Genomic DNA, 24,757 nt, shown 5'->3' with positions numbered 1-24,757 from the left:
TCGACATGTGCCCAGATCCACACAGATAAAGGCAGGGCAGCTCAGGAATACGCGGCACACCAAGAGCTGGAGTGACAGCTTAGCTCATCTCAGCAGCTCCTTCCAGCCACACCGTTTCTAAGCAAGACCAGCCCCTCGCTGCAAATGGAGCTGCACCTCGCATGGTGGTACCACCAGCAAATGGAAGCAGAAACTCCCTTTAAAGCGATGGCAGCTTCCCTCTGCGAACAAACAGGATTGCATCTCTAGGGCTCAAACCAACCTTCCCTGGGCAGACAGGGATGCAGACAGCAATCTCCATCCCTCACCTGGAACAAGCTGCTCCTGCTCTTCACGGCTTTAACTGCTCCAAGGCAGGGGATGCCACACAGCGTGCCTGGAAACACCTGGTGAGAAAACTTCCCTTTCCACATGGTGAAGTTAGATTTAAAACAAAGAAACACCCAGCACCTGAAGGGAATAAGGGCAAAGCCCAGAACGGGGCCAGCCCCATGGCCCGCCTGGGGTGATTTTGGGACAAGGATGAACAGCAGCATGGAAAGAGGCTGATGACAGGGACAAGAGGAGCAATTTCACCATGACACGGGGATGCTGGTGAGGTATAAGGCACATCGAGGACCTGCCAACACCTCCATTTACACCAGGTACCACCACCCCAGTGTCAACCCCATGGGGCACCGGCATCCCCAACCCCATGGGGAAAGAAAGGGAAAGACCCCGGGGCTCAGCAGGGCAGGAACCCACCGTTAACGTTAAACACCAGCACCCCTTACCCTGCGGATGCACAAAGCAGGGCATCACCGGGGTACCATAACCTCCATAATGCTTCCACCCCCAAAATGTGGGGCAGGGTGTGGACAGCCCCCGTTTTTAAGCCACCTTTTCCTCATGATTTCTTACTACTGATTAATTGATCGTTGTTAATTACAACCGCCCCGCGCCCCCCCCCCCCCGAGGGCGGCTGCAGAAGATGGCACCGCGCCGGGGCGGGAAGGCGCTGCCCGCCCTCCTGCCGCAGCCCCCCGCCGCCACAGCCCCGGCCGCGCCCGCCGCAGGCACCGGGGCAGGAAAACGGCGAAAACGGGCGAAGAACGCGAAAAAACGCCCTTATTGCCCCATCCCGCCCCGCCGCGCACCTGCAGCCGCGGCCGCGCTGCCGCAGGGGCCGCCCCTCGCTCTGCTGCAGCAGCACCACGGGTGACACGCCCCTCGGCGCCGGTTTCGGGGCCCGAGCAGCCACGTTTGGGGCGGTTTAGTGCGGTTTTTACCCCTTTTCACCCGCTTCACGCTCTGGGCGCGGGGACAGCGGGACACAGCGGGACACAGCGGGACACAGCGGGACACAGCGGGTGCCCGTGCCCGCAGCACCCGCACCCCCCCCCAGCTCCGTTCCTCCCGCCGCCCAGCCCGTACCTGCCGCGCAGGGGGAGTCCGCACCGGAGCCGGGCGGCGGTGACAGCGGCGGCGGCGGCGGCGCGGGCGGGGCGGGGGCGCGCGCGAGCTCCGGAACCTTCGCCGAGCGGGCGCGGGAGCGCGCATGCGCCGCGCACATCGTACCCCCCCCCCCCAGTACCGAGGAGCGGGCTCCCCCAGCGCATGCGCAGTTACGCGCCGCGCAGGGAGGGCGGGGCCGGGGCCGCCGCCACCGCCTTTTGTCTGCGGGGAAGCGGGAGCGAGCCGCCCGGCCGGCAGGGGGCGCCCGAGCGCTGCCCCGGCCCGCATCAACAGAGAGCCCCTCAGCCCTCAGCGCCATTTTGTGCCCTGTGCTGAGGGGCCGGGGCCGGGATCGGGATGGGGATGGGGATGGGGATGGGGATGGGGAGGAGGTGTCCCGAAGTCCCGCAGCGCATGCCACCGGGCACAGCCCGGGAGTGACGGGAAGCACCGCCCCTCCCGGTTAGCCCCGCTTCCGTCGCTGGTTTAAGGTTGGATTCACTGCAGCCCTCAGTACCCAGAGGGATGAACACACCGACGCTAACGGCATCCCCTCGGTACCCAGAGGGATGAACACACCGACGCTATCGGCATCCCCTCGGTACCCAGAGGGATGAACACACCGACGCTAACGGCATCCCCTCGGTACCCAGAGGGATGAACACACCGACGCTATCGGCATCCCCTCGGTATCCAGAGGGATGAACACACCGACGCTAACGGCATCCCCTCGGTACCCAGAGGGATGAACACACCGACGCTAACGGCATCCCCTCACCCAGTAAGCTCCGTGCTACAAAGGGAAGGCAGCCTTGTGCACAGCTCCGCTCCGTTATCCGCACAGGTTCCACAGAGGAGCCATGGGATGATGTGTTACCACCCTATGGCACCCTGCATCCAGCACTGGGGTTCCTCAGCACCCTGTACAGGACCAGCAGCACTGGGGCTGAAGAAGCTCCCAGGAGAGCCCTCTCGCCATGGCCTGCTTCACCTGGAGATGCTCTGGAGCAGCCTGGGAGCCGCATGGACACAGTGGACATCCCTCAAGGGAATCACTGCCCTGTGTTCCAGGGCCACTGTCACCAGGAATCTGATTTAGTGCAGAAACCACAGGAGGGATCTTGTGTCAGGCAAACCAAGGGTAAATGATTGTCTAAGAATAGTAATGGTAAATGGTAATGGTAAATGACAGTCCAAGAACAGGCAGAGGCTCCAAAGAAGAAAGCTCAACAGAGACACGGATGTGGAACCTGCAGTATCAGCGGTTTTTTAAAGCAGGCTGGGTTGGGAATGGTCCATCTGGGTCTATGGGAAGTCAAAGCCCTTCTCTTCCTACCTATTAATAAGTACAAAGTACAATCAGATGAGGGAAAAAAATGTGGATTTATGGACCTGCAATGCTATGAGATGGGGGGGGGAGGGGGGGGTCAGGTCAATAGAAACAGGTGAAGCACCTAAAACCCATTATGGAACTGGCTAAAAGTAGCCACTATAAATCAGATCATCAGTAGACACATCTCTCAAATAGCAGTGCTGTTGGTATTGTAAAACATGTCCTACAGTGCTCCAAGGGGATCCAGCCTTGTGAGACAACGCAGAACAAGCTGAATTTGAACTTTGATTGCAAGTGGCTTGAGTCCAGGTCTGGAACAGCAGCTCTTCCTACAGACAGTACAGATACACCAGGAGCACAAGACTAGCTGTGAATCAGCTGAGCATCCTCTAGCAGGACGTGGGCTGGTTGGTTGAGAAGCTCCCCATGAGGGTTGGAAGTGGGTGAGCTTTAAGGTCCCTTCCAACCCAGCCCATTCCATGGTTCTATGGTTCCATGACGACAGCACTGCCTCAGGCACACCAGCAGGGATCCCCACAGCCTCCAGGGCTGTGGTCACAGCACCAAGCACCTCCCTGTCCTGGCCCAGGGCACAGCCACAGAAGCCTGGTAATGAACTGCAGGGAGTATCACAAGCAGCCTTGTGTAGGAAAGGCACAATGAATTTGCTCAAGGCACAGCATTTCGCTGTTCAGTCCCATCTGTATTCACAGGACTGGAAGCACATGGATATTCCTGGTAAACAAGAGATAATCCAATCTACACAGAGCTTCTTCAGCACCCTGCAGGGCCAGAGCATGGGCTGGATGTCCCTTGGTGAGGTGCCCTCCCTCCCCACGTCCCACCACACACCCTTGGGCTCGCTGCAGAGCCATCCCCTTGTGCAGTACCACATCCCCACGGTGCAGTACCGCATCTCGTGTTCCGCAGCCTGCCCCTCGCTCCGGAGGGACGCAGGATGCTGCTGCAGCGATCCCATGTGTTCTGGGAACCCCGAGGCCCCGGGTGCAGCGGAGTGCTCCAAGTCAAGTGGAATGAGCTCACTCCCAGCAATCAGCACATCTCACCCTGGCAAAGAGGAACTGCAGAGGAGCTCTCCACTGGCACCTGCACACCCAGCTGAGGTACACTTTAATTACTGCACAACGCTGTCCTGGCTGCTCCACATTCATAGGGTGGCTTTGGTTATACAGCAAAAAGGAGCTGGGAATTTATCCCACCAGTAACTCTTTCTTCCCCCCATTCCTTCTACTGCTAGGTGTTCCTACATCAGATTATAAAGGAAGCCTTTAGGGAGGAAAGAGTTAAGACTTTATCTTCCATACCCGTTCCTTCAGCCCCAAGCCAAGGCTCATTTCCTCCCAGGTGAGTTCTGAAGCTCTTTCACAACTGCATCAGGGTTTTCCCTGGAGGGTGGTTGCTGCAGAAGTTGGGGACGGTTTCTGAGGGCTCACCTGCAGAGCTGGGTTAGAATTTGGGTTAACATGGCTTCAAGCCTGATGTCCCCAGGCCTCATCTGCTCACAAGATGCTTCATTTCAGTAATCTAATTCAGATTAAGGGTGGCTTTTGCAAAACCATCATGATCCTTGCTGAAATAAACACTCAGATTCTGTGCTAGCGTTAATTCCATTGGAGTTCTGCTCGGATCCCTGTTGCAGCTCACCTAAACCCAAGGAAATGGGCTAATGAATGGCTTTTCCATGGGTTTCCAGCAAGAAGAGCTTTCTGAATCAACTCAAGAGCCATGAGAGACCACAGGGTGATCCCTTCCTACCTTGGGAGGCCCCAGGCAGACACAGCCCCAGCCCTGCCTCCCAGGGCACAGCTCTAACGCGGACATGGCACGGGCCCAGGGGAGCTCGCCCTGCTTGGAAGCCTCTGTGCAGATCACGAGGGCATTACACAAGTGCTTTTGCCAGTCTGTGTTACTGGACAAGGGGCATTGCCTGCACTGATTCCAGACCTTCCTCAGGCTCCAGAGGGGATTAGAGCTCGGCCAGCTCCTTCCTGCTGTGGAAACCAAAGGCAGGTATTTACACCTCGCACACGGCTCTGTGCAGCTGCAGTGCAGGCACAATTCACTGTCACAGGCAGTGAGCAGGTTACACCCCTCCAGCACACACTGAGGCTGGCGGGACTGTGCCGATGTCAATCACAGACAGGAACCCGGCGGCGCTGGGCACGCAGCACCGGCCGTGACTCAGCACAAGGAGCCAGTCCTGCCTCTGCACAGCGGGGAAGCAGTCCCCACCTTCCCTCCTCCTGGGGAGCCTTGGAACCCAGGCTGAGGCACTCACACCTTCTACAGACCAGTGGGAGAGAGAGTGTTCCTTCTCCTTTCCCTTGAGCAGCAGAGCACAACACCCTCAGGTAGAAGATACGAGACCCAATACCCCTAAGGACATGGGGGTTTAATTAATCTTTATTCCATATCTAAATTACCCGCTACAAAAGAGGCTTCCCAGCTCATTTAAACCTTGTAAGAGGCAGAGCTGACTCATAAGGGAGCTCAGGATGCATTCACTTACATGACCCTGTGGGAATGACTGAGTTCCTGGCCTCCCATCCCAAAGTCAAGACTCCCTTGGACCTCGTGTCATGGAAGGGCAGCACGGAGAGTTCAGGATCACGCTGTACTCACACAGCCATCCCACAGCTCCTCTCCATGCACGCAGACCCACAGCCTCCAGCAGCCCTTGTGGGGCTGAAGCCTGATCGCTGTCCTCTTCACTGAGGACAGGGACCCCTTCCACTGGAGCAGCTTGCTCCAAGCCCCTGTGTCCAGCCTGGCCTTGAGCACTGCCAGGGATGGCGCAGCCACGGCTCTGGGACCCTGTGTCAGCGCCTGCTCTCGAAGCCTTCCCTGCTGTCGCCACAGGATGGCACTCACAGGGCCGCACAGAGGGACCGCACCAGCGCAGTCTTTAGTCCTCAAATCCGGCCAAGAGTACCCGTGGAGGCTTCAGAGGGGCTTTGGAAGCCATCTGCTGTTGTCAGTGCACATTACAGAGTGGGAGCAGCCGGTTCTGAGGGGTGCGCCTCTGCTGTTGAGGGTGTGGTAAACACATAAATGTATTGGCTTTCGCAAATCATAGGTGTGGTTATGTGCATATAACTGCGAGTTTACAGTAACAGAAACCAAACTCGCTAAGGACACAAGACTAGACAATAAGTTAAAAAGGTTCAGATCTCTTGATCAAAACGGAGTCACATAGCAAAAGAATTTGTAAAGGTAAAAGAAAGGGGGGGGGGGGGCGGCTTGATGTAAGGTAAACTGGTGCCTAGAGAAACATAAAGTACTTTTTTAGCTTAACTTAGGTGGTAGAAAGAGAACAATGTTTATGTTGTAAGACTGTGGGATGTAGTGGCCCCACTAAACATGAGTTAATTGTTTCACACCAGTCTTCTAAAGTATCTTTAGTTTTCATAGAATCATAGAATCGTTAGGGTTGGAGAGGACCTTAAGATCATCCAGTTCCAACCCCCCTGCCATGGGCACGGACACCTCACACTAAACCATGGCACCCAAGGCCTCATCCAACCTGGTCTTGAACACTGCCAGGGATGGAGCATTCACAACCTCCCTGGGCAACCCATTCCAGTGCCTCACCACCCTCACAGGAAAGAATTTCCTTCTTATATCCAACCTAAACTTCCCCTGTTTAAGTTTTAACCCGTTACCCCTTGTCCTATCACTACAGTCCTTAATGAAGAGTCTCTCCACAGCATCCCCTTCAGATACTGGAAGGCTGCTATGAGGTCTCCATGCAGCTTCTCTTCTCCAGGCTGAACAGCCCCAACTTCCCCAGCCTGTCTTCATACGGGAGGTGCTCCAGCCCCTGATCATCCTCGTGGCCTCCTCTGGACTTATTCCAACAGTTCCAAATTGATGTCTCTCCAATTTAGAGACAAGGATGTCGTGTGGGACAGTGTCGAATGCTTTGCACAAGTCCAGGTAGATGACATCAACTGCTCTACCCCTGTCCATCAGTTCTGTAGCCCCATCATAGAAGGCCACCAAATTGGTCAGGCAGGATTTCCCCTTAGTGAAGCCATGCTGGCTGTCACCAAGCACCTTGTTGATTTTCATGTGCCTTAGCATGCCTTCCAGGAGAATCTGCTCCAAGATTTTGCCAGGCTCAGAGGTGAGACTGACTGCTCTGTAATTCCCTGGGTCATCCATTTTCCCCTTCTTGAAAATGGGGGTTATATTTCCCCTTTTCCAGTCATCGGGAACTTCACCTGACTGCCACGATTTCTCAAATATGATGGCCAGCGGCTTCGCAACTTCATTCACCAGCTCCTTCAGGACCAACGGGTGGATCTCATCAGGACCCATGGACTTGTGCACGTTCAGATTTTTAAGATGGTCTCGAACCAGTTCCTCTCCTGCAGTGGGCCTGGGGTCTTCATTCTCACAGTCCCTGCATCTGCCTTCCAAGACTTGGGTGGTGTGGTCAGAGAGTTGCCACTGAAGACCGAGGCAAAGAAGTCATTCAGAACCTCAGCCTTCTCCAAATCCTGTGTAGCCAGTTCTCCTGAGAGCTTCCTGAGGGGGCCTACATTGTCCCTAGTCTGTTTTTTATTTGCTATGTACCTGTAGAATCCCTTCCTGTTATCCTTAATACCTCCAGCTAAGTTTAATTCTAACTGAGCCTTAGCTTTCGTAACCTGGTCCCTAGCTTCTCGGACAACATCCCTGTACTCTTCCCATGCCACCTGTCCTTGCTTCCACTTATTATAAGCCTCTTTTTTCAATTGAATTTTCCTCAGCAGCTCCTTATCCATCCAAGGAGGTCTCCTGGCCCTCCTGCTGCACTTCCTTCTGGTTGGGATGCAACACTCCTGAGCTTGTAGCAGGCGATACTTGAGTATCAACCAACAGCCTTGGGCCCCTCTGCCCTCTAGGTCTGTATCCCATGGAACCTTCCGAAGCAGGTTCCTGAAGAGCCCAAAGTCTGCTCTTTTGAAGTCCAGGGCAGTGAGCTTGCTGCACGCTCTTCTCACTGTCCTGAGGATCTCAAATTCGAGCATCTCATGATCGCTGCATCCAAGGCTGCCCTGGAGCGTCACATTTCCAACAAGCCCTTCCCTGTTGGTGAGCACGAGGTCAAGCATGGCACCTCTCCTTGTCGGCTCCTCTATTACTTGCAGAAGGAAGTTGTCTTCTACACAATCGAGGAACCTCCTGGATTGCTTGTGCCAGGCCGTACCGTCCTTAAAACAGATGTCAGGGTGGTTGAAGTCACCCGTGAGAACAAGGGCCTGTGAGCGTGAGGCTTTTCCTATCTGTCTATGGAGTGCTTCATCCACAGGTTCTCCTTGATCAGGCGGTCTGTAACAGATCCCCACAGTAATAGCTAACCCCCCATAGCTATATTCCCTTTAACCCTGACCCACAAACTCTCTGTGGACTGCTCACCTGTCCCCAGACAGAGTTCCATACTCTCCAGCCTATCCCTAACATAAAGGGCAACTCCCCCTCCCCGCCTGCCAGGCCTGTCTTTCCTAAAGAGCCTGTAACCTTCCATTCCAACACTCCAGTCACAAGAGCCATCCCACCATGTTTCTGTGATGCCCATTATATCATACCCCCGTAGACGTGCCCACATCTCTAATTCCTCTTGTTTGTTCCCCATGCTATGGGCATTTGTATAGAGGCATCTGAGCTGAGCTCCAACTGTTTTAAAGAACAATGTTTTGTGTTGTAAGTCTGTGGTGAGATAACAGGATTTAGTGGCCCCACTAAACATGAATGAGTTATTCCACACCATCCTTCTACTTATCAGTTAGTTTCGAGACAGAGCCTCCCAAGGCTCTGCTAGCTTGGGATACTCCTTGTCTGCCCATCCTGCAATAAATTTTGCAGGCAGGTCACACTGTTTTAAACCTTTGCTAGTTATCAGAATAATTACAGATATAGCTGGTTGTGATTGCTGGGGGGTCCAACTGTGCCAGAGGTGAAAAGTACACCGTGAGGAAGACTGCTTACTGCATCTTGAAGACCCCTACTCACAAGAGGAAGACTGGTTACTTCATCCTCAAGACCCCTGCTCACAATCACCACAGAGCAGTGCGCAGGCACCAAGAGGAGGAGACTTGTGATAATAAATTCTTGAAGCTCGTTATAATATCCCCCGCCCATATGCGGGAATTATGAATATGAATGTAACTAATGTAAGTGAAAGTATATAAACCTGTAACAAATAGTAATCACTCGCACCTCTGGCTATGGTCGTGTGCCCAGCGCTGTTGCTTTTGCTGTATTGACTTTGTCCCTCAATAAAACCTTGTTACCTCGTTTAGAGGAGCGAGTTCGTATTTCACAAGGGAAACAATACGGTTTGAACTGGGTCTTTCTTCTCAGACCAGAGCAGGGAATAGCACCGGAACCCTCTTCCCCATCCAGCCGCTCCCAAGCGGTGGGGCTGGAGAGGCTCAAACCGACCTGGAACCCTCCAAATAAAAATAAATAAATATAATAAAAAATAAAATAAAATAAAAATGAAAAAAACAGCCAAAACCCCTCCTGACGGGGAAGTTTTCCCTTCCTTAGCCCCCATTCCCCTGCTGCAGCCACCCTGGAGCCCTCCTCACCCCTTGCCCCTCGGGGGTGACACCGGGCACGGCGGGAGCGTGCAAAGCGCGCCCGCGCAGGTCCGCCGGCCCGGCAGGGGGCGCACTGGTGGGTGGGTGGCGGTGGTGGTGCGAGCGCGCGTGCGCGGGACGGAAGTGTCTCGCTCGCGCGTGCGGGGAGCCCATGGGGATCCTTAAAGGAGCCGCCGCTGCCGGTGCCGCTGCCGGTGCCGGTGCAGGGAAGCGCCCCACGGGGCTGGAATGAGCAGGTGGGGCGGGATGGGATCCCCTCCCCTCCCCTCCCCTCCCCTCCCCTGTGTTCCCCGATGCCCCCCCCAAACCCCGGGGAAATCCCCTCGTTTCCCGCGCGCGCGGCCGCTGCCTCCGTGTCCCCGGTGCCGGGGGTCGAGGGGCCGCGGGGCCAGAGCGGACGGGGGGGGGGGTTCCGGTCTCGCTGGCCCTGATCGCGCTGGCGGCTGCACCGTGCGGGGTGGGGGACTGGCGGGTCCCGTCCCGCATGGGGGTTGCGGGTGCTGAGTTCCCTCCCGGTTGTTCCCGTTCTCATCCCAGCACCGCTTTGCTTTATCCCCCTTTCCCCGTACCGAGCCCCGCGGCCCGCCCGCAGCGGGAGGGGTGCGTGTCCCGACTGGAGCAGGGAGCAGCTCCCGTCGGGATGGGGCCGGTGCACCGGGGGATAACGAGCGTTCGGCTCCGCCGGGACCGGGCTGTCTCCGTGTAAGTGTCGGGATGAGCGTGAGCAGCCGCCATCCCGGCGCAGTGCGGGACCATGCGGGCCCCGGCTCCCGGTGCCGTTGGCTCCGGGACAGCCCCTTCCCTGCTCCCAGCCTGGGGCACCGGACTGCGGGATTTGTGCCTGCGCCGACCTTGCCCAGTGCTGAGTCAGGAGGGGAAGGTGCTTTGGGGCTGGTTTGTGCTGCATTCCCCTGGCTTTCAGACACCACCGCGCATTCCCGAAGCTTGGAAGCGCCATGGCCCCGTCCCAGCGTGCGGAGCAGCGCCCTCGAGGTGCAATAGCCCCATATTCCCCCTGACCCGAGGGGGGTCGCAGTCTCGCCAGGCCTTGCAGGAGGGCAGGCGGCGGGTTCTGGATGTGTGGACCCGTTTTGGGGTGCTTGTCACAAGCTCGCACCCCCTTTCCGAAGGGATCCCCGCGGTGTCCCCATGGCTGAGGGCTCGGGGGGGGGGGGTGTTGCGGTTGGTTGGGCTTTGCCCTTTGTCCCTGCGGGGGAGGGGACAGCGCTCCCCTCCAAGGACACGGGGCTGGCCCCTGCTGTCCCCACCTCCAGCGGGGCTGGGCCGGCCGCCAGCGCCGGGCCCGGGGGTGTTATCGGGGCTGCTCCAGCCCCAGGCGCCGTCCCTGTCCCCCCCCTTCGGGGCAGCACCGATTAGAGGGGGGGCCGCGCCTGCCCTGTGCCGGGCCGATAGCGGGGCCGGAGGTGGGAGGCCTGCAGCGCACCGGGAATGGCAGGGGGGCTCCTTGGGATCCATCGCTCATCCCTGGGCACCCTCGAGCATCCCCCGTTGTCGCCGCTGTGTGTTGCAGGGCGCTGCCATGGCCGAGCGGACGTCGCCGAGTGCCGGCGGGAGCATCACACCTCTGCAGCAGATGTTGGCCTCGGGGACGGGTGCCATCCTCACCTCGCTCTTCGGTGGGTACCGCGGGCACTGGGGGGCACCGGGGCCGTGCCGTGGGGCTAAAGGATGGTGTCGTTTCAGTGACGCCGCTGGATGTGGTGAAGATCCGGCTGCAGGCTCAGAGGACCCCCTTCTCCAAAGGTAACCCTGCTTGGGGTGGGGGGGGTCTCCAGACCCCATCCCGGGCAGCCCATGTGGATGTGCTGGTTGGCAGAGCCGGTGGCCGGGATTCCTCAGCTCCGGAGCACACGTTAGCCTGGGCCCCTTGTCCTCACAGGCTCTGGGGGCCCCACTGGGGGAGCTGGGCTGGTGCTTGGCTCTGTCCTTCCCCCTCACAGCCCCACTGCAATGCTGAGGGTGTCAATGTGTGCCTCTGTGCTGCTCCCCACAGCTTCCATGGGGCAGGAGAGACCCCATGGTCTCCTCCCATTCCCTATGGGGTCAGGGGGCTGGGGCTGTTCCCAAGGGGCTGCTTTGGTGACAGTAGGGACTGCTTGGGTCGTGGCTGTGAGGGCATCCAGCCCGGTCACCCACAGAGACCTCCCCACGCTGCCTGGCTCAGCGCTGCGGCACATCCCCCATGTCGTGTCTCAGCGTGTCCCTGTTGTGTGTTTCAGCATGTCCAACACAGTCTGTGCCATGGGGTGCTCAGCAGACCACATGTGAGTACGCCATGGGGCAGCTCCTGCCACCAGCAGCTTTGCTTTCCTAAGCCTTGATCCCGCTTGGCTTCCCTGCTGGTGGTGGCTTGGGCTTCTCCGGCCAAGGGAACAGCTCTCCGCAGTGTGGGGCAGCACCGCCAGCCCCACAGCTGCTCCTGCAGCCCCACTTTGGGGCTGGTCTGTGCCTGGGGGTCTGCTGTGCACCAGGCCTGGCTGCCTGTGGTCCATGTCTCATCACTGTCCTGTCACGACAGATTCTGCCTCATCCCCGTCCCTTTGGTGGGTCTGGATCTGTGGTCAGAGCCTTGCTGGAGATTTATCCCTCTCCTGGCCTTGCTCTGGGGCTGGTCCCCACCAGGCTCAAACATCACAGAATCAACCGGGTTGGAAAGGACCTTTAAGATGATCAAATCCAACCGTTCCCAGCACTGCCAAGGCCACCACTGCCCCATGGCACTGAGGCCTCGTCTCCACACTGTGTGAGCACTGCAGGGACGGTGCCTGCAGCCCTGCCCTGGGCAGCCTGTTCCAATGCCTGAGCACCCTCTGGGGCAGGAATTGTTCCTCAGCTCCATCTAAACCTGCCCTGGTGCAGCTTGAGGCCGGTTCCTCTTGTCCCATCCCTTGTTCCTTGGGAGCAGAGGCTGATCCCAACCTCTCTCCATCCTGCTTTCAGCACTGAGGGTTTGGCTCTTCGCCGGAGGAGGCAGTGGTTTTGGAGATTGAATGGGCTGTGCACAGGGCAGAGGGGAAGGGGTCTCCTGTCTAACAGCGATGCTGTTGCCTCCCAGGGAAGTGTTTCCTCTACTGCAATGGGCTCATGGACCATCTGTACGTCTGCCAGAACGGCAACGGCTGCACCGCCTGGTACAAGGCCCCCACACGCTTCACTGGGACACTGGTAGGACTGCAGCACAGGGGGCTGGGATGGGGGCTCCCTGTCCCTGGGGGACTGCTTCCTGTCTTATCCCTCTCCCCGGTGCTCCCCCCAGGATGCCTTTGTGAAGATCACGCGTTACGAGGGCATCAGGTCCCTGTGGAGCGGCTTGCCCCCCACCCTGTGAGTGTGCCTGGGGGAGTCCCTGGGTGCTAGCGCCTGCATGAGCACATGGGCACCCCCCTGAGCCCCCTGCCAGTGCCCTCACACACCCGCCCTCCTCCCCAGGGTCATGGCTGTGCCTGCCACCGTCATCTATTTCACCACGTACGACCAGCTCCGGGACTACCTGCAGGCTCGCACGGGAAGCCAGGGGTACCACATCCCCTTGCTGGCCGGGGCCCTTGCCAGGCGTGAGTACCCCCCATGCCCACCCCATGTTCTCCCCCTCCTGTGGGTCTCTTGGAGCCCACTCAGCGCTTGGCTCTCCCAGCCCGATGCTCTGGGAGCCACGGAAGTGGCTGGAGCTGGTAAAGGATCCCCCCTCCATTGCAGTGGGTGCTGTGACGGTCATCAGCCCCCTGGAGCTCATCCGCACCAAGATGCAGTCTCGGCAGCTGAGCTACCAGGAGCTGCGGGTCTGCATCCAGTCGGCGGTGGCTCAGGATGGGTGGTTGTCCCTCTGGAGGGGCTGGGGACCCACTGTGCTGCGGGATGTCCCCTTCTCAGGTACGGCAGTGGGGACAGGCTCTGGGATGGCACTTGGGTTGGGTTGGAAGGGAGGGACCTTAAAGCTCATCCAGCTCCAACCCCTGCCACAGGCAGGGACCCCTTCCACTGGAGCAGCTTGCTCCAAGCCCCTGTGTCCAACCTGGCCTTGAGCACTGCCAGGGATGGGGCAGCCACAGCTTGAGGTGGGGGGGGGTCAAGCATTGGCCAGAGCACCCCTGCACAGGAGGAAGGCAGAGGCTGGGGTGTCCGTGGTGCCTCATCTTAGCGCTGGTGTTTCTCCTCTCCCAGCTCTCTACTGGTTTAACTATGAGCTGGTGAGAGACTGGCTCTGCAGGAAGGCCTGGCTGGATGAGGCCACGTTCATGATCAGCTTCATATCTGGGGCCATCTCCGGCACGGTGAGTATGGGGCCATGGGCTCCGCGCTGCACTGGGGCTCCATGGGGAGCAAAGGATGGGGTTGGTGGTGCAGGAGCAGAGCCCATGGGTCACTGCTGTCCCCACAGGTGGCCGCGGTGCTGACGCTGCCCTTTGACGTGGTGAAGACCCAGCGGCAGATCGAGCTGGGGCACAGCGAGGTGCACCCAGGTAAGGAGCGGGGCTGTGGGCAACCAGCACCCCTGGTGCACGTGGGGCAGCCCCAGACCCTCACCCGCTCCCCTCACCCAACAGTCGCAGCCTCCAAACCTTCCTCCACGTGGCTCCTCATGCAGCGCATCCGCGCCGAGTCCGGCACGCGGGGGCTGTTTGCAGGTAAGGACGTGGCCCCAGGCTGGGGTTTAGTGGTGACAGCGATGGGCTGATGGGGTTTACTGGTGCCCTGGTGCCACCGGGGGGCTGTTGGCGTTGTCCCCGCAGGTTTCCTGCCCCGTGTCATTAAGGTGGCCCCCGCCTGCGCCATCATGATCAGCACCTATGAGTTTGGCAAGACCTTCTTCCAGAAGCTGAACCAGGAGCGGCGGCTGCGCGGGCTCTGAGGGGGGCGGTGCTCCAGGGATGCTCCAGCTCTGCTCCGGTGCCCCAGGAGCAGCGACAGCAGCGGCTCTGCAAAGCCCAAGTGCCTTTGTGCTGCTCCCCACCTCCTGCTGCCCGTGCATGGGGACAGACCCGGACCTGCTCCCCATGCCCAGTGCACTGGGGGACACCTGTGCCTGCTGCTGTGACACTGGGGGAATGTGGAGTCCCCTGAGCTCATCCCTGAGCCTGGGTGGATGCTGCTGGATCATGGATTCATGGATGCTCAGGCGAGGATGAGGTGCAGGGCAGGAGATGGGAACTGGGGCTCTGTTGGGGACCAAACCCTCGGCGTTTCCCTGCCTGCCCGGGCCCCCTCCAGCCCCTTGCTGTCGGTAACGCACAGCCCTGCATGCTGTGGGGACACGCTCCGGACCTCTCCTCCCTCTCGGGGTGTCCCTGTGCCCTGCCAGCCCGTGGGCTCGGAGCCGGTGTGGGGACAGACCTCGCTGCTGCTCTCAGGGGCCAGTGGATGTTGTGCGCCCATCCCCTGTCCCCTTACCCCGAGGTTCTGCCCCTGCTCAGCCTGGGGCTCCAGGGGGGGATTTACCTTATTTTCTTAAATAAAAGACAGTCACCCTTGTCTCTTGGCCCAGGGATTTCTCTTCCTGTGCTCTGGGCCTGTGGAAGGTACCCCTAGAGGTGACAGCCATGTCCCTGTGCCATGGTCACCGTCACCCTCCGCCATCCTCATGGGTGCTCCCAGGACCTCTGCTTACACCCCGTTGATGGGGTACGGGGGGGAGCCCATCGTTGGTGACCTGCTGTGGCCCAAAGGTGCCCTCCCTGCCCTGAGGGGTTCCTCAAGGGCCCTTTCCCTCTCTAGGCTGGGGGCTCTCGGATGCCGGCTCAGTTGCTGCGTTTATTGATTCCTTTTGCTCCAATGAGGCGGATGGGGCTGCATTAAAAACCAAACTCATCCGACCCAAACCCCAGGGAGGATGGGAAGGGGCTGGGGAGGGGGGGCTATCCCTGTGGTGGGGATGTTGCTGCAAGGGGGGAGAGCTGGACCCCAAAGAGGGGCACAGGCCAAGCCTCTGCAGTGTCTGGGGGAGCCCCGACCGAGCGAGGGTTTAGCCCTGATCCTCCTCCAGTGCTTCCCCCTCAGCGCTCGCTCCCCATGTTTCCCCCCCCGGCATTCACTCCCATTCCCATCCCCAGCTCGCATCAGTCCCGGTCCAGCATCCCCCATCCCAACGGGTCCATGTCTCCAGCCAGGGACCGTGCCGAGGCGCAGCTGGGGTTGGGGTGTCAAGACAGAGCAGAGGGTTCCCGGTCCCGGCGGGTCCCTGGTGGGTGCTGGGGGGCCGAGGTCAGTCGCTGTGGGGCGGCGGGGCCGGGGGTCTCAGCTGGGGCTGCGGCTCGGGCTGGCTTCCGTGCTGTCGCTCACCAGGCACTCGTTGGACTTGAGGCTGGCCAAGGACTTGCAGCTGGGCAGCGAGGCCAGGGAGCCGCAGAGCCCCAGCATGGACGGGGTCGGATCCTTCCCTGCGGACACAGAGCAGGCATCGTGTGGGGGCTGCGGCCTCGCACCCCAGCCCTGCGCATCAGCGGAGATGGGGACGGGGCGTCCCTCGCTGCCCGGCATGGGGCGGGGGCTGCTGATGGGGTCAGATGCCTGGGCGCACGTTACAGGGCACAATGAGCCCCATGGGGCACCCTATGGTTATGGGGGGGCTCTTACCCAAGGGCCCCCAGGGCTCGCCTTCGCGCTTGCCCTCGCCCAGGCGCTGGGAGTCGGAGCTGAGGCTGTTCTCGGCCGAGAGCTGGTCGGTGCTCACGAAGCTGTGCCTGCGGAGGGACGTGCTGGGACAGCCCCACCACGAGGGACAGACCCCCCCGGGATGCTCCGGCATCTCCCCACTGCATCCCTGCTCCTGCAGCCTAAGTGGTACCCGCTGCGGCGGTGCCGCGGCCCTGGGGAGGTGGGATTCTGGCTGTGGGTCAGGGTGGCTCTGCCCCACCGCGGGCATTACCTCCGGTACAGTTTGCTGTCTGAGCCGCTCTCGTTGCCATTGAGGGTCCCCAGCGATGGCCACTGGTTCACCAGGGGTGTCACCATCTCCTTGGAGAGCTGCGCCAGCTGCGGGTTCTCACAGGGGATCAGCCCCGTCCTGCAGCAAAGGGGGATGCTCAGCACCTAGCACTGCCACGGATGCTGGGGAACGCGGGATGTATGGGGCGTCAGGGACCCACTACATCCCATAGGACATTTGGGACCCTCCATCTCCAAGTGGTGGCCTTGGGCAGTGCTGGGGTAAGAATTGAACTTGATGATCTTAAAGGTCTTTTCCCATGCAGCTGATTCTATGGTTCTATGTCCCACAGGGGACAGGGAGACTGCCACCCATCACATCCCACCATCACCGCAGGTCCCCACTCACAGCTGCTCCTGCAGCTCCAGGATGACGCCCTCCAGCTCCCTCTTCTCCAGCTGGTTCTGTACCATCACCTCCTCCAGCCGCAGCTTCAGCCGCTTGTTCTCTGCCTCCAGGTCCTTCAGCTGTGACTCCCGCAGCCGCACCAGCTCCTCCAGGTACCCCTGCGTGAGGCCACCGTCAGCATCCCACCAGGGCCGCCACCCCAAGGACAGCGCTGGGTCACTGCTGCCGCAGGTACCACTGGGATGCAGGAATGGGGATGCCGGAGCATCCCAGGGTACGGTTGGCACCCGAACAGCCCCATCCCAGCTCCCGGTACCTTTTGGGCATAAACAATGCGGAACTTCTGCTCCATCTTGCGCCATTTGTTGTACCAACTGTCCTCGTCGGTGACCAGGGGCAGGTAGGGGTGCTCGGGGGAGCTATCCTCGCTTGTGCTGCTCTCCACGCTGCCCCGCTCCTCCTCCTCGCTCAGGTAGTCATAACTGGGGGGATAGGGGCTCAGTGGTGCTCAGCATAGCAGCAAGGGGGTGGCACAGAGGCAGCAGGGGCCCCACCATGGGGAGGGCCCCCAGGCTCTTACCTCTGTGTGAACTTCAGGTAGGGCGTGTAGTCAATGACCACGGGCGTTTTTCCATCCATCACCTCACCCTTCAGGCAGAAGCTGAGGGGCAGGAGGAGAAGCACAGGGTGAGGGCAGCCCTGTGGGGTTGCAGCCAGCACAGGGTGCCCCTGTCCCACCGCACCACCCGCCCTGACCTGAAGTCAATGGCGCTGAGCCCAATGAGCATCCCGGTGAGCACCGTGGACTCCTCCCGCAGCATGATGGCCCCATCATCGTAGAACCGCCTGCAGGGAGACGGGGCTGCATTGTGTGCACCCACCAGCACCCAAACCACCAACCCTGGTACCCAGCCCTGGTACGCAAGTACCCTGGTACCCAGCCCTGGTACCCAAGTACCCTGGTACCCAGCCCTGGTACCCAAATACCCTGGTACCCAGCCCTGGTACGCAAGTACCCTGGTACCCAGCCTTGGTACCCAAATACCCTGGTACCCAGCCCTGGTACCCAAGTATCTGGGTACCCAGCCCTGGTACCCAAGTATCTGTGTACCCAGCCCTGGTACCCAAGTACCCTGGTACCCAGCCCTGGTACCCAAATACCCTGGTACCCAGCCCTGGTACCCAAATACCCTGGTACCCAGCCCTGGTACCCAAGTATCTGGGTACCCAGCCCTGGTACCCAAGTATCTGTGTACCCAGCCCTGGTACCCAAGTACCCTGGTACCCAGCCCTGGTACCCAAATACCCTGGTACCCAGCCCTGGTACCCAAGTATCTGGGTACCCAGCCCTGGTACACAAATACCCTGGTACCCAGCCCTGGTACCCAAATACCCTGGTACCCAGCCCTGGTACCCAAGTATCTGTGTACCCAGCCCTGGTACACAAATACCCTGGTACCCAGCCCTGGTACCCAAATACCCTGGTACCCAGCCCTGGTACCCAAGTATCTGGGTACCCAGCCCTGGTACCCCTGACCCGTGCTGCTCACCTCGTGGTCCGTGTGTCCCGCAGCGCTGTGGAGATGTACTCGGACATGCGCTTCTCCATCAGCGCCACACGGATCCAGGCTCGGCCCTGCAAGGCAGTGCCCATTGGAGCTCTAAGCACGGAGACACCACCCAGTGCCATCCAGTGCCACCCAGTGCCACCAGCAGCTGCCCCTGGGCTGCAGGAGGGGATGGGAATTGGGATGGGGATGCAATAGGAATACAGTGGCGATGAGATGGAGATGGAGATAGATAGGGAATGGGATGAAGATGGGGATCAGGATAGGGATTGGGATGGGATGGGGTTGTGGAATGGGATGGGGATGTGGAATGGAATGGGGACAGGGATAGAAAGGGGATGGGAACAGGGATTGGGATGGGATGAAATGGAGATACAAAGATGATGCAGCGAGGATGGAATAGGGAATGTGGGATGGGATGGGATGTGGGATGGGATGAGGATGGGGATAGGGATGGGAATGGAATAGGGAATGTGGGATGGGACAGGATGCAGTGGAGATGCAATGGGGGTGGAATGGGATGTGGGATGAAACGGAATGAGGATGGGGATCAGAGTGAGGCTGGGTCCATGTGCCTTGTGTGTGTGAATGAAGACAGACACAGGAAGGGGAGCGTGGACGGGGCCAAGCCTGGGGCTGGCGCCTCCTGACCTTGGCCCGGGAGGTGCTGATGTTCTCCATGCTCTCGATGCTGCTGACGCAGTTGTTGGGCACCTTGCTGCAGGCCAGGCGGATGTAATCCCAGAACCCGCGCTGCCCATCCGAGCTGAACCAGCTGACGGGGCCTGCGGGCACCGGCACCGCCTCAGGGGCTGGCCCCACACCGAGCCCCCGCCCGGGCACAGGGATGTGCGGGGGGGGCGGTACCTTTGAAGCGGTGGCTGAGGATCTGCTCGAGGATGGCGGCGAAGTTCACGAACTCCTCGGAGGAGTCGTCGATGGGCTCCGCCGTGTACTTCTCCAGCAGCGTCTTCACCGAGAACCTGCAGGGGAGCAGCACGGGTGGAGGGGACGGCACCGCGCACCCAGAGCCCAGCACCAGCACCGTGAGCTCAGCACCCAGCACCCAACACCAGCACCGGCACCTCGAGCTCAACACGCAGCACCCAACACCAGCACCCAGAGCCCAGCATCAACACCAGCACCAACATGAGCACCTACAGCCCAACACCCAACATCCAGCACCCAATACCAGAACCTAGAGCAGAACACTCAACACCCGGTGACGAACACCAGCAGCACCAACACCAATACCATCAACACCAGCACCAACACCAGCACCAATACCAGCACCAGCACCGGCACCAAGACCAGTGCCAGCACCAACACCAACACCAACACCAGCACCAATACCAACACCAGCACTAACACTAGCACCAACACTAGCACCAATACCAACACCAGCACCAGCACCAAAACCAGCACCAGCACCGGCACCAAGACCAGTGCCAGCACCAACACCAGCACCAGCAGCAACACCGGCACCAATGCCACCAACACCGGCACCAACACCGGCACCAGCACCGGCACCAAGACCAGTGCCAGCACCAACACCAGCACCAATACCAACACCAGCACTAACACTAGCACCAACACCAGCACCAACACCAGCACCAATACCAGCACCAATACCAACACCAGCACCAACACCAGCACCAGCACCTTCACCAAGACCAGTGCCAGCACCAGCACCAACACCAGCAGCACCAGCACCAACACCAGCACCAGCGCCAATGCCACCAACACCGGCACCAACACCAGCACCAACACCAGCACCAAAACCAGCACCAGCACCGCCACCAAGGCCAGCACCAGCACCAACACCACACCAGCACCAACCCCCGCACGCGCGCACATTCAGCGCTCACCACAGCACAAAGCACTTTTGCAGGCACAGCTTTGGGCTGAGCCTCTCTGACCCCCGTGTCCCCACGTCCCCGGGGACCCCCCCGGGCGGCCACTGCCCCCCCGCCCTGCGAGTGGCCAGGAAGGGCGAACAAAGGCCCCCTTCCTCCCGGCCGCGCGCGGCGGTGATGGCTTCCCCTTCCGCACCGCTCCCGCTCGGCACAGAGGTGCCCAGGCAGCAGCGCACGGAGCACAGGGCGGGGGGGCATCGCCCACAGGAGTCCCCGCGTCATGACAGTGGGCTCTGGAGTGCCCGTGCAACGGCAGAGAGACCCAGGGGTCCCCCCGACCCTGGCAGCAGGACCTGGGGGTCCCTGTCATGGTGACCCCAAGCCTCCGTACCCCCCCATCACCCCCATCGCAGCCCCCAACCAGGGGCTGAGGTGGGGGGGTTCACCCCATTCCACACTTGGGGGCTGGGGCAGGAAGGGACCCCCCAACACCCTCCGGGTCCCCCTTATCCCTCCCCCCCGCCGCGGTCCATCCCGGCGTCTCCATGACAACCCGCATTCTCCATCGCAGCCTTCATCCCTCCATCCCCGCCGCCTGGAGCGGCCCCTGACGTCACTTCCTTGGACCCCCACCCGCGGGGGGGGGTGTCCCCGGACCCAATTCTCCCCCCCCAGATCCCCCTTATCCCCCCCCGTACCCCCCTCTCTGGCTGCCCACAGCCCCAGCACCCTCCCTGTTGCTGTTGTACCCCCCCTCCCCGTCGCACCCCCTGCACCCCCCTTCCCACATCCCCATCCTCCTCCTCGTCCCCCCCCCCAAACCTGAATCTCCCCCCAAAATGCGACTGCAGCAATAACAAACACACACATAGCCCCCACGACGCGGAGGGGGGATGAAGATGAACCCCGCATCCCTCCTCCCCATCCATCCCCCACCTCCCATCTCCTCCATCCCCCCCCAAGCGTACAGGGGGTGTCCCCCCCCCACTGTGGTCCCCCCGCACCTGCAGACCGTGATGAGGTTCTTCCTCTCCACGGCGATGTTCCTGGAGGAAGCTTTCTTGGAGGAGAGCCCCAGCGCCATGGCAGCCTGCACGCAGCCCGCTGCCATTCAGCGCCGGCCGCCGCAAGGCCACGGCCGCGGGCGATGCCCCTTCCCCGTGGGCCACCCCCCCGGCACCGCGCAGGCTTTGCTCCGCCACCCCCCCCCCCCCACCTCCCCGGTGCCCACGGCAACCGCCGCCCGCCCCCCCCCAAAAAAAAAGCAGGATGCGGGGCCTGATGCTCTCCCCGCCTCCGGTCCCCAAAATCTTGGCTCTGGGGAGGGGGCGATGGGGAGAAACGGGGGGGGGGGGGGAGGGTGTGAACGGAGCGATCCCAGGGGTTGGGATGTGGGGAATAAGAGGGGGGGCAGCGATCCCAGGTGATGGGATGGGAGGGGGGGAGTAAGGGGGGGGCAGCGATCCCAAGGGATGGGATGGGGTCAGTAAGGGGGGCGGGCAGCCATGGCGGAGGGTGGGATGAGGTGGGATGGGATTGGATGAGGGGAGTAATGTGGAGGGCAGCGATCCCGGGGAACGGGGGGCTGCTTTCTGCAGGGCTCAGCCCCACATCCTGGTGTGCCACCTGTGGGGGCAAAGGCACAGGGGGAGGAAGCACTGTGCAGAGTGCGTTGAGCTCACGCACCCCCCCCCCCCCCCCCCCCCGGCCCCGGTTTGGGGCCTGTGGGGTTCAGGTGAAGTCTGGGGGTGCTGGGGGGGACACCCCACAATTCTCCCAGCACCCGGCTTTTGCATCGTGCCTCAGTTTCCCTATGGATGCACCAGGGAATCGGGGGAGGGGGGCACCCACATCTCCCCCATAGCACTCAGATAAATCAGAGATACCCTGAGGAGACATGGCCATGCTCCATGGGGACACGTCCTCCCTCTCTGTGCCCCCCGGGGTGCCCCACACCCCCCTCTACCTCTGCAAGGGGCACCCAGCCCATAGCACCCAGCCGAGCACCCCCAAAATCCCCAGGGCTGCTGCAGGGAGGGGAGCCCTTGGCATCACCCAGATAACGCCGGGGCTGTTATCGGGGCTCCCAGCCCGCAGCTATCGCACCCCCCCCATGGTCCCCAATGCAAGCAATGGAGCCTGGAGCCACCACATGGACCCCCCCAGCGGGGCTGGCAGAGGGGACAGGAGCCATGGGCACCAGGGGTGTCCCCATGGGTGTCCCCAGGCACAGCAGTGGCTGGCATGTGCTTGTGCATGTGTGTTCATGTGTGTGCATGCGCGTTCATGTGTGTGCATGGGTGTTCATGTGTGTGCTTGGGTGTTCACGTGTGTTCACGTGTGTGCATGTGTGTTCACGTGTGTGCATGTGTGTGTGCAAGGCTTGCCCTCGTCACCCTTGTCTCTTTCCCTGCATCCTGGGGTTTGTGTCTGGGGGCCCTATAGGAAGGTTGCAGATGTAGGGATACACATGTGAGTGCACACACGTGTCTGCATACATGGATGCAGACACACGCCTGCACAGCTGAGGGTGCACACCCATGCATGGACGCACATGTGCACGCACATACACGCACAGACACACAATACATACATGTACGTACACGCACATACACACAATACATACACTCACATGCATGCACATACACGCACATGCACACACATGCACTCACATACATGCAATACATACACACAATACATACACGCACATACACGCAATAAATACATGCACATACACACAATACATACACACAATACATACACACAATACATACACGCACATACACGCAATAAATACATGCACATGCACACAATACATACACGTACGTACACGCACATACACGCACAGACACACAATACATACACTCACATGCATGCACATGCACGCACATGCACGCACATACACAAACATACACGCAATACATACACACAATACATACACGCACATACACGCAATAAATACATGCACATACACACAATACATACACACAATACATACATGCACATACACGCAATAAATACATGCACATACACACAATACATACACACAATACATACACACAATACATACACGCACATACACGCAATAAATACATGCACATACACACAATACATATACGCACGTACACGCACATACACGCACATACACGCAATACATACACACAATACATACACTCACGTGCACGCACATACACGCACATACACACACATACACACACATACACACACATACACGCACATACACACAATACATACACACAATCCATACACACACATACATGCACATACACGCACAGACACACACATACACGCACATACACACACATACACTCACATGCACGCACATACACACAATCCATACACACAATCCATACACTCACATGCACGCACATACACGCACATACACACACATACACGCACAGACACACAATACATACATGCACATGCACGCACATACACGCACATACACACAACACATACACACACATACACGCACATACACACAACACATACACACACATACACGCACATACACACACAATACATTCACACACATACACGCACACACACATGCACGCACACACACGCACACACACGCACACACACATGCACGCACATACACGCACATACACGCACGCACGCACATGCACGCACATACACGCACACACACGCACACGCACATACACGCACACACACGCACACACACACGCACACGCACATACACGCACACACACGCACACACACATGCACGCACATACACGCACATACACACGCACATACACGCACATACACACACACATGCACGCACATACACGCACATACACGCACGCACGCACATGCACGCACATACACGCACACACACGCACACACACGCACACACACATACACGCACATACACGCACATACACGCACACACACATGCACGCACATACACACACACATACACGCACACACACGCACACACACATACACGCACACACACATGCACGCACAGACACGCACAGACACATGCACGCACAGACACGCACCACACACGTGCGCGCACTGGAGCAGCGCTGCGGGACACCCCGCGCCCAGCGCTCCCAGGGCACAGGCGGACGCCGGCCCCGTCCCGCCCCCAGGGAGCCGCTTCTCTCCCATCCAGAGAGGGAAACCCCGGCCCCGGGAAGGAGCGGGGCGGCGGAGCTGCGGGGGCCTCCCCGCAGGGAACCCCGGGGCCTCACAAGCGAGATAGCGGGGCAGGGGTGCGGGACACGGGAGCGGGACACGGGAGCGGGACACGGGTGCGGGACACGGGAGCGGGACACGGGAGCGGGGCAGGGGTGCGGGACACGGGAGCGGGACACGGGAGCGGGACACGGGAGCGGGACACGGGAGCGGGGCAGGGGTGCGGGACACGGGAGCGGGGCAGGGGTGCGGGACACGGGAGCGGGACACGGGAGCGGGACACGGGAGCGGGACACGGGAGCGGGGCAGGGGTGCGGGACACGGGAGCGGGGCAGGGGTGCGGGACACGGGAGCGGGACACGGGAGCGGGGCAGGGGTGCGGGACACGGGAGCGGGACACGGGAGCGGGCAGGGCCGTGGGGCGCGGGCAGGGCGCACAAGATGTTGCACCCCGATAACGTTGTTTACGGGGGGCCCCGGGGGGGCGCGGGTGATCC

General features: G+C 60.1%; 3 protein-coding genes across 29 annotated transcripts in view; 1 reads left to right on the top strand and 2 right to left on the bottom strand.

Annotated features, from left to right (window-relative positions):
* Window positions 1-1,559, bottom strand: part of MAPT (microtubule associated protein tau) — a 43,537-nt gene extending 41,978 nt beyond the window's left edge. For 20 of the 21 annotated variants that reach the window (XR_009741402.1, XM_061442227.1, XM_061442232.1 and 17 more), the window contains exons 1-2: window positions 1,414-1,559; window positions 309-386 (exon numbers count right to left, since the gene is read on the bottom strand). The gene's annotated coding sequence lies outside the window, so the exon portion shown is untranslated. The remainder of the gene's footprint in view (window positions 1-308; window positions 387-1,413) is intronic. The other variant, XM_061442228.1, reaches the window with a different exon arrangement.
* Window positions 1,560-9,458: 7,899 nt separating this feature from the next.
* Window positions 9,459-14,874, top strand: SLC25A39 (solute carrier family 25 member 39). Of its 6 annotated transcripts, none has more exons than XM_061442211.1 (12): window positions 9,459-9,614; window positions 10,910-11,015; window positions 11,083-11,142; window positions 11,619-11,663; window positions 12,455-12,564; window positions 12,656-12,723; window positions 12,829-12,953; window positions 13,096-13,269; window positions 13,561-13,670; window positions 13,778-13,859; window positions 13,944-14,024; window positions 14,130-14,874. In XM_061442211.1, the coding sequence occupies exons 2-12, from the start codon at window positions 10,919-10,921 to the stop codon at window positions 14,246-14,248; spliced, it is 1,071 nt and encodes a 356-aa protein (XP_061298195.1). In that variant the 5' UTR covers window positions 9,459-9,614; window positions 10,910-10,918; the 3' UTR covers window positions 14,249-14,874. The 6 variants fall into 6 exon arrangements, with proteins under 6 accessions (XP_061298195.1, XP_061298192.1, XP_061298194.1 ...); XM_061442208.1 differs by lacking the exon at window positions 9,459-9,614 and adding an exon at window positions 10,052-10,371; XM_061442212.1 differs by lacking the exon at window positions 9,459-9,614 and adding an exon at window positions 10,663-10,802.
* Window positions 14,875-15,127: 253 nt separating this feature from the next.
* RUNDC3A (RUN domain containing 3A) lies at window positions 15,128-21,325 on the bottom strand. Of its 2 annotated transcripts, XM_061442222.1 has the most exons (11): window positions 21,098-21,325; window positions 19,105-19,220; window positions 18,889-19,022; window positions 18,220-18,305; window positions 17,426-17,515; window positions 17,250-17,330; window positions 16,986-17,151; window positions 16,670-16,827; window positions 16,262-16,399; window positions 15,970-16,076; window positions 15,128-15,773 (listed from the first exon to the last, which is right to left on the bottom strand). In XM_061442222.1, the coding sequence occupies exons 1-11, from the start codon at window positions 21,202-21,204 to the stop codon at window positions 15,631-15,633; spliced, it is 1,326 nt and encodes a 441-aa protein (XP_061298206.1). In that variant the 5' UTR covers window positions 21,205-21,325; the 3' UTR covers window positions 15,128-15,630. The 2 variants fall into 2 exon arrangements, with proteins under 2 accessions (XP_061298206.1, XP_061298207.1); XM_061442223.1 differs by lacking the exon at window positions 15,970-16,076 and having other exon boundaries at window positions 21,098-21,324.
* Between the last annotated feature and the right edge of the window lie 3,432 nt (window positions 21,326-24,757).

This window comes from Pezoporus flaviventris, unplaced genomic scaffold (genome assembly GCF_033815535.1).
Source record: "Pezoporus flaviventris isolate CSIRO_AGI_PZ_B2104156 unplaced genomic scaffold, CSIRO_AGI_Pfla_v1 ptg000223l, whole genome shotgun sequence".
NCBI lineage: Eukaryota > Metazoa > Chordata > Aves > Psittaciformes > Psittacidae > Pezoporus > Pezoporus flaviventris.
This window is presented reverse-complemented; position numbering and strand designations above follow the sequence as displayed.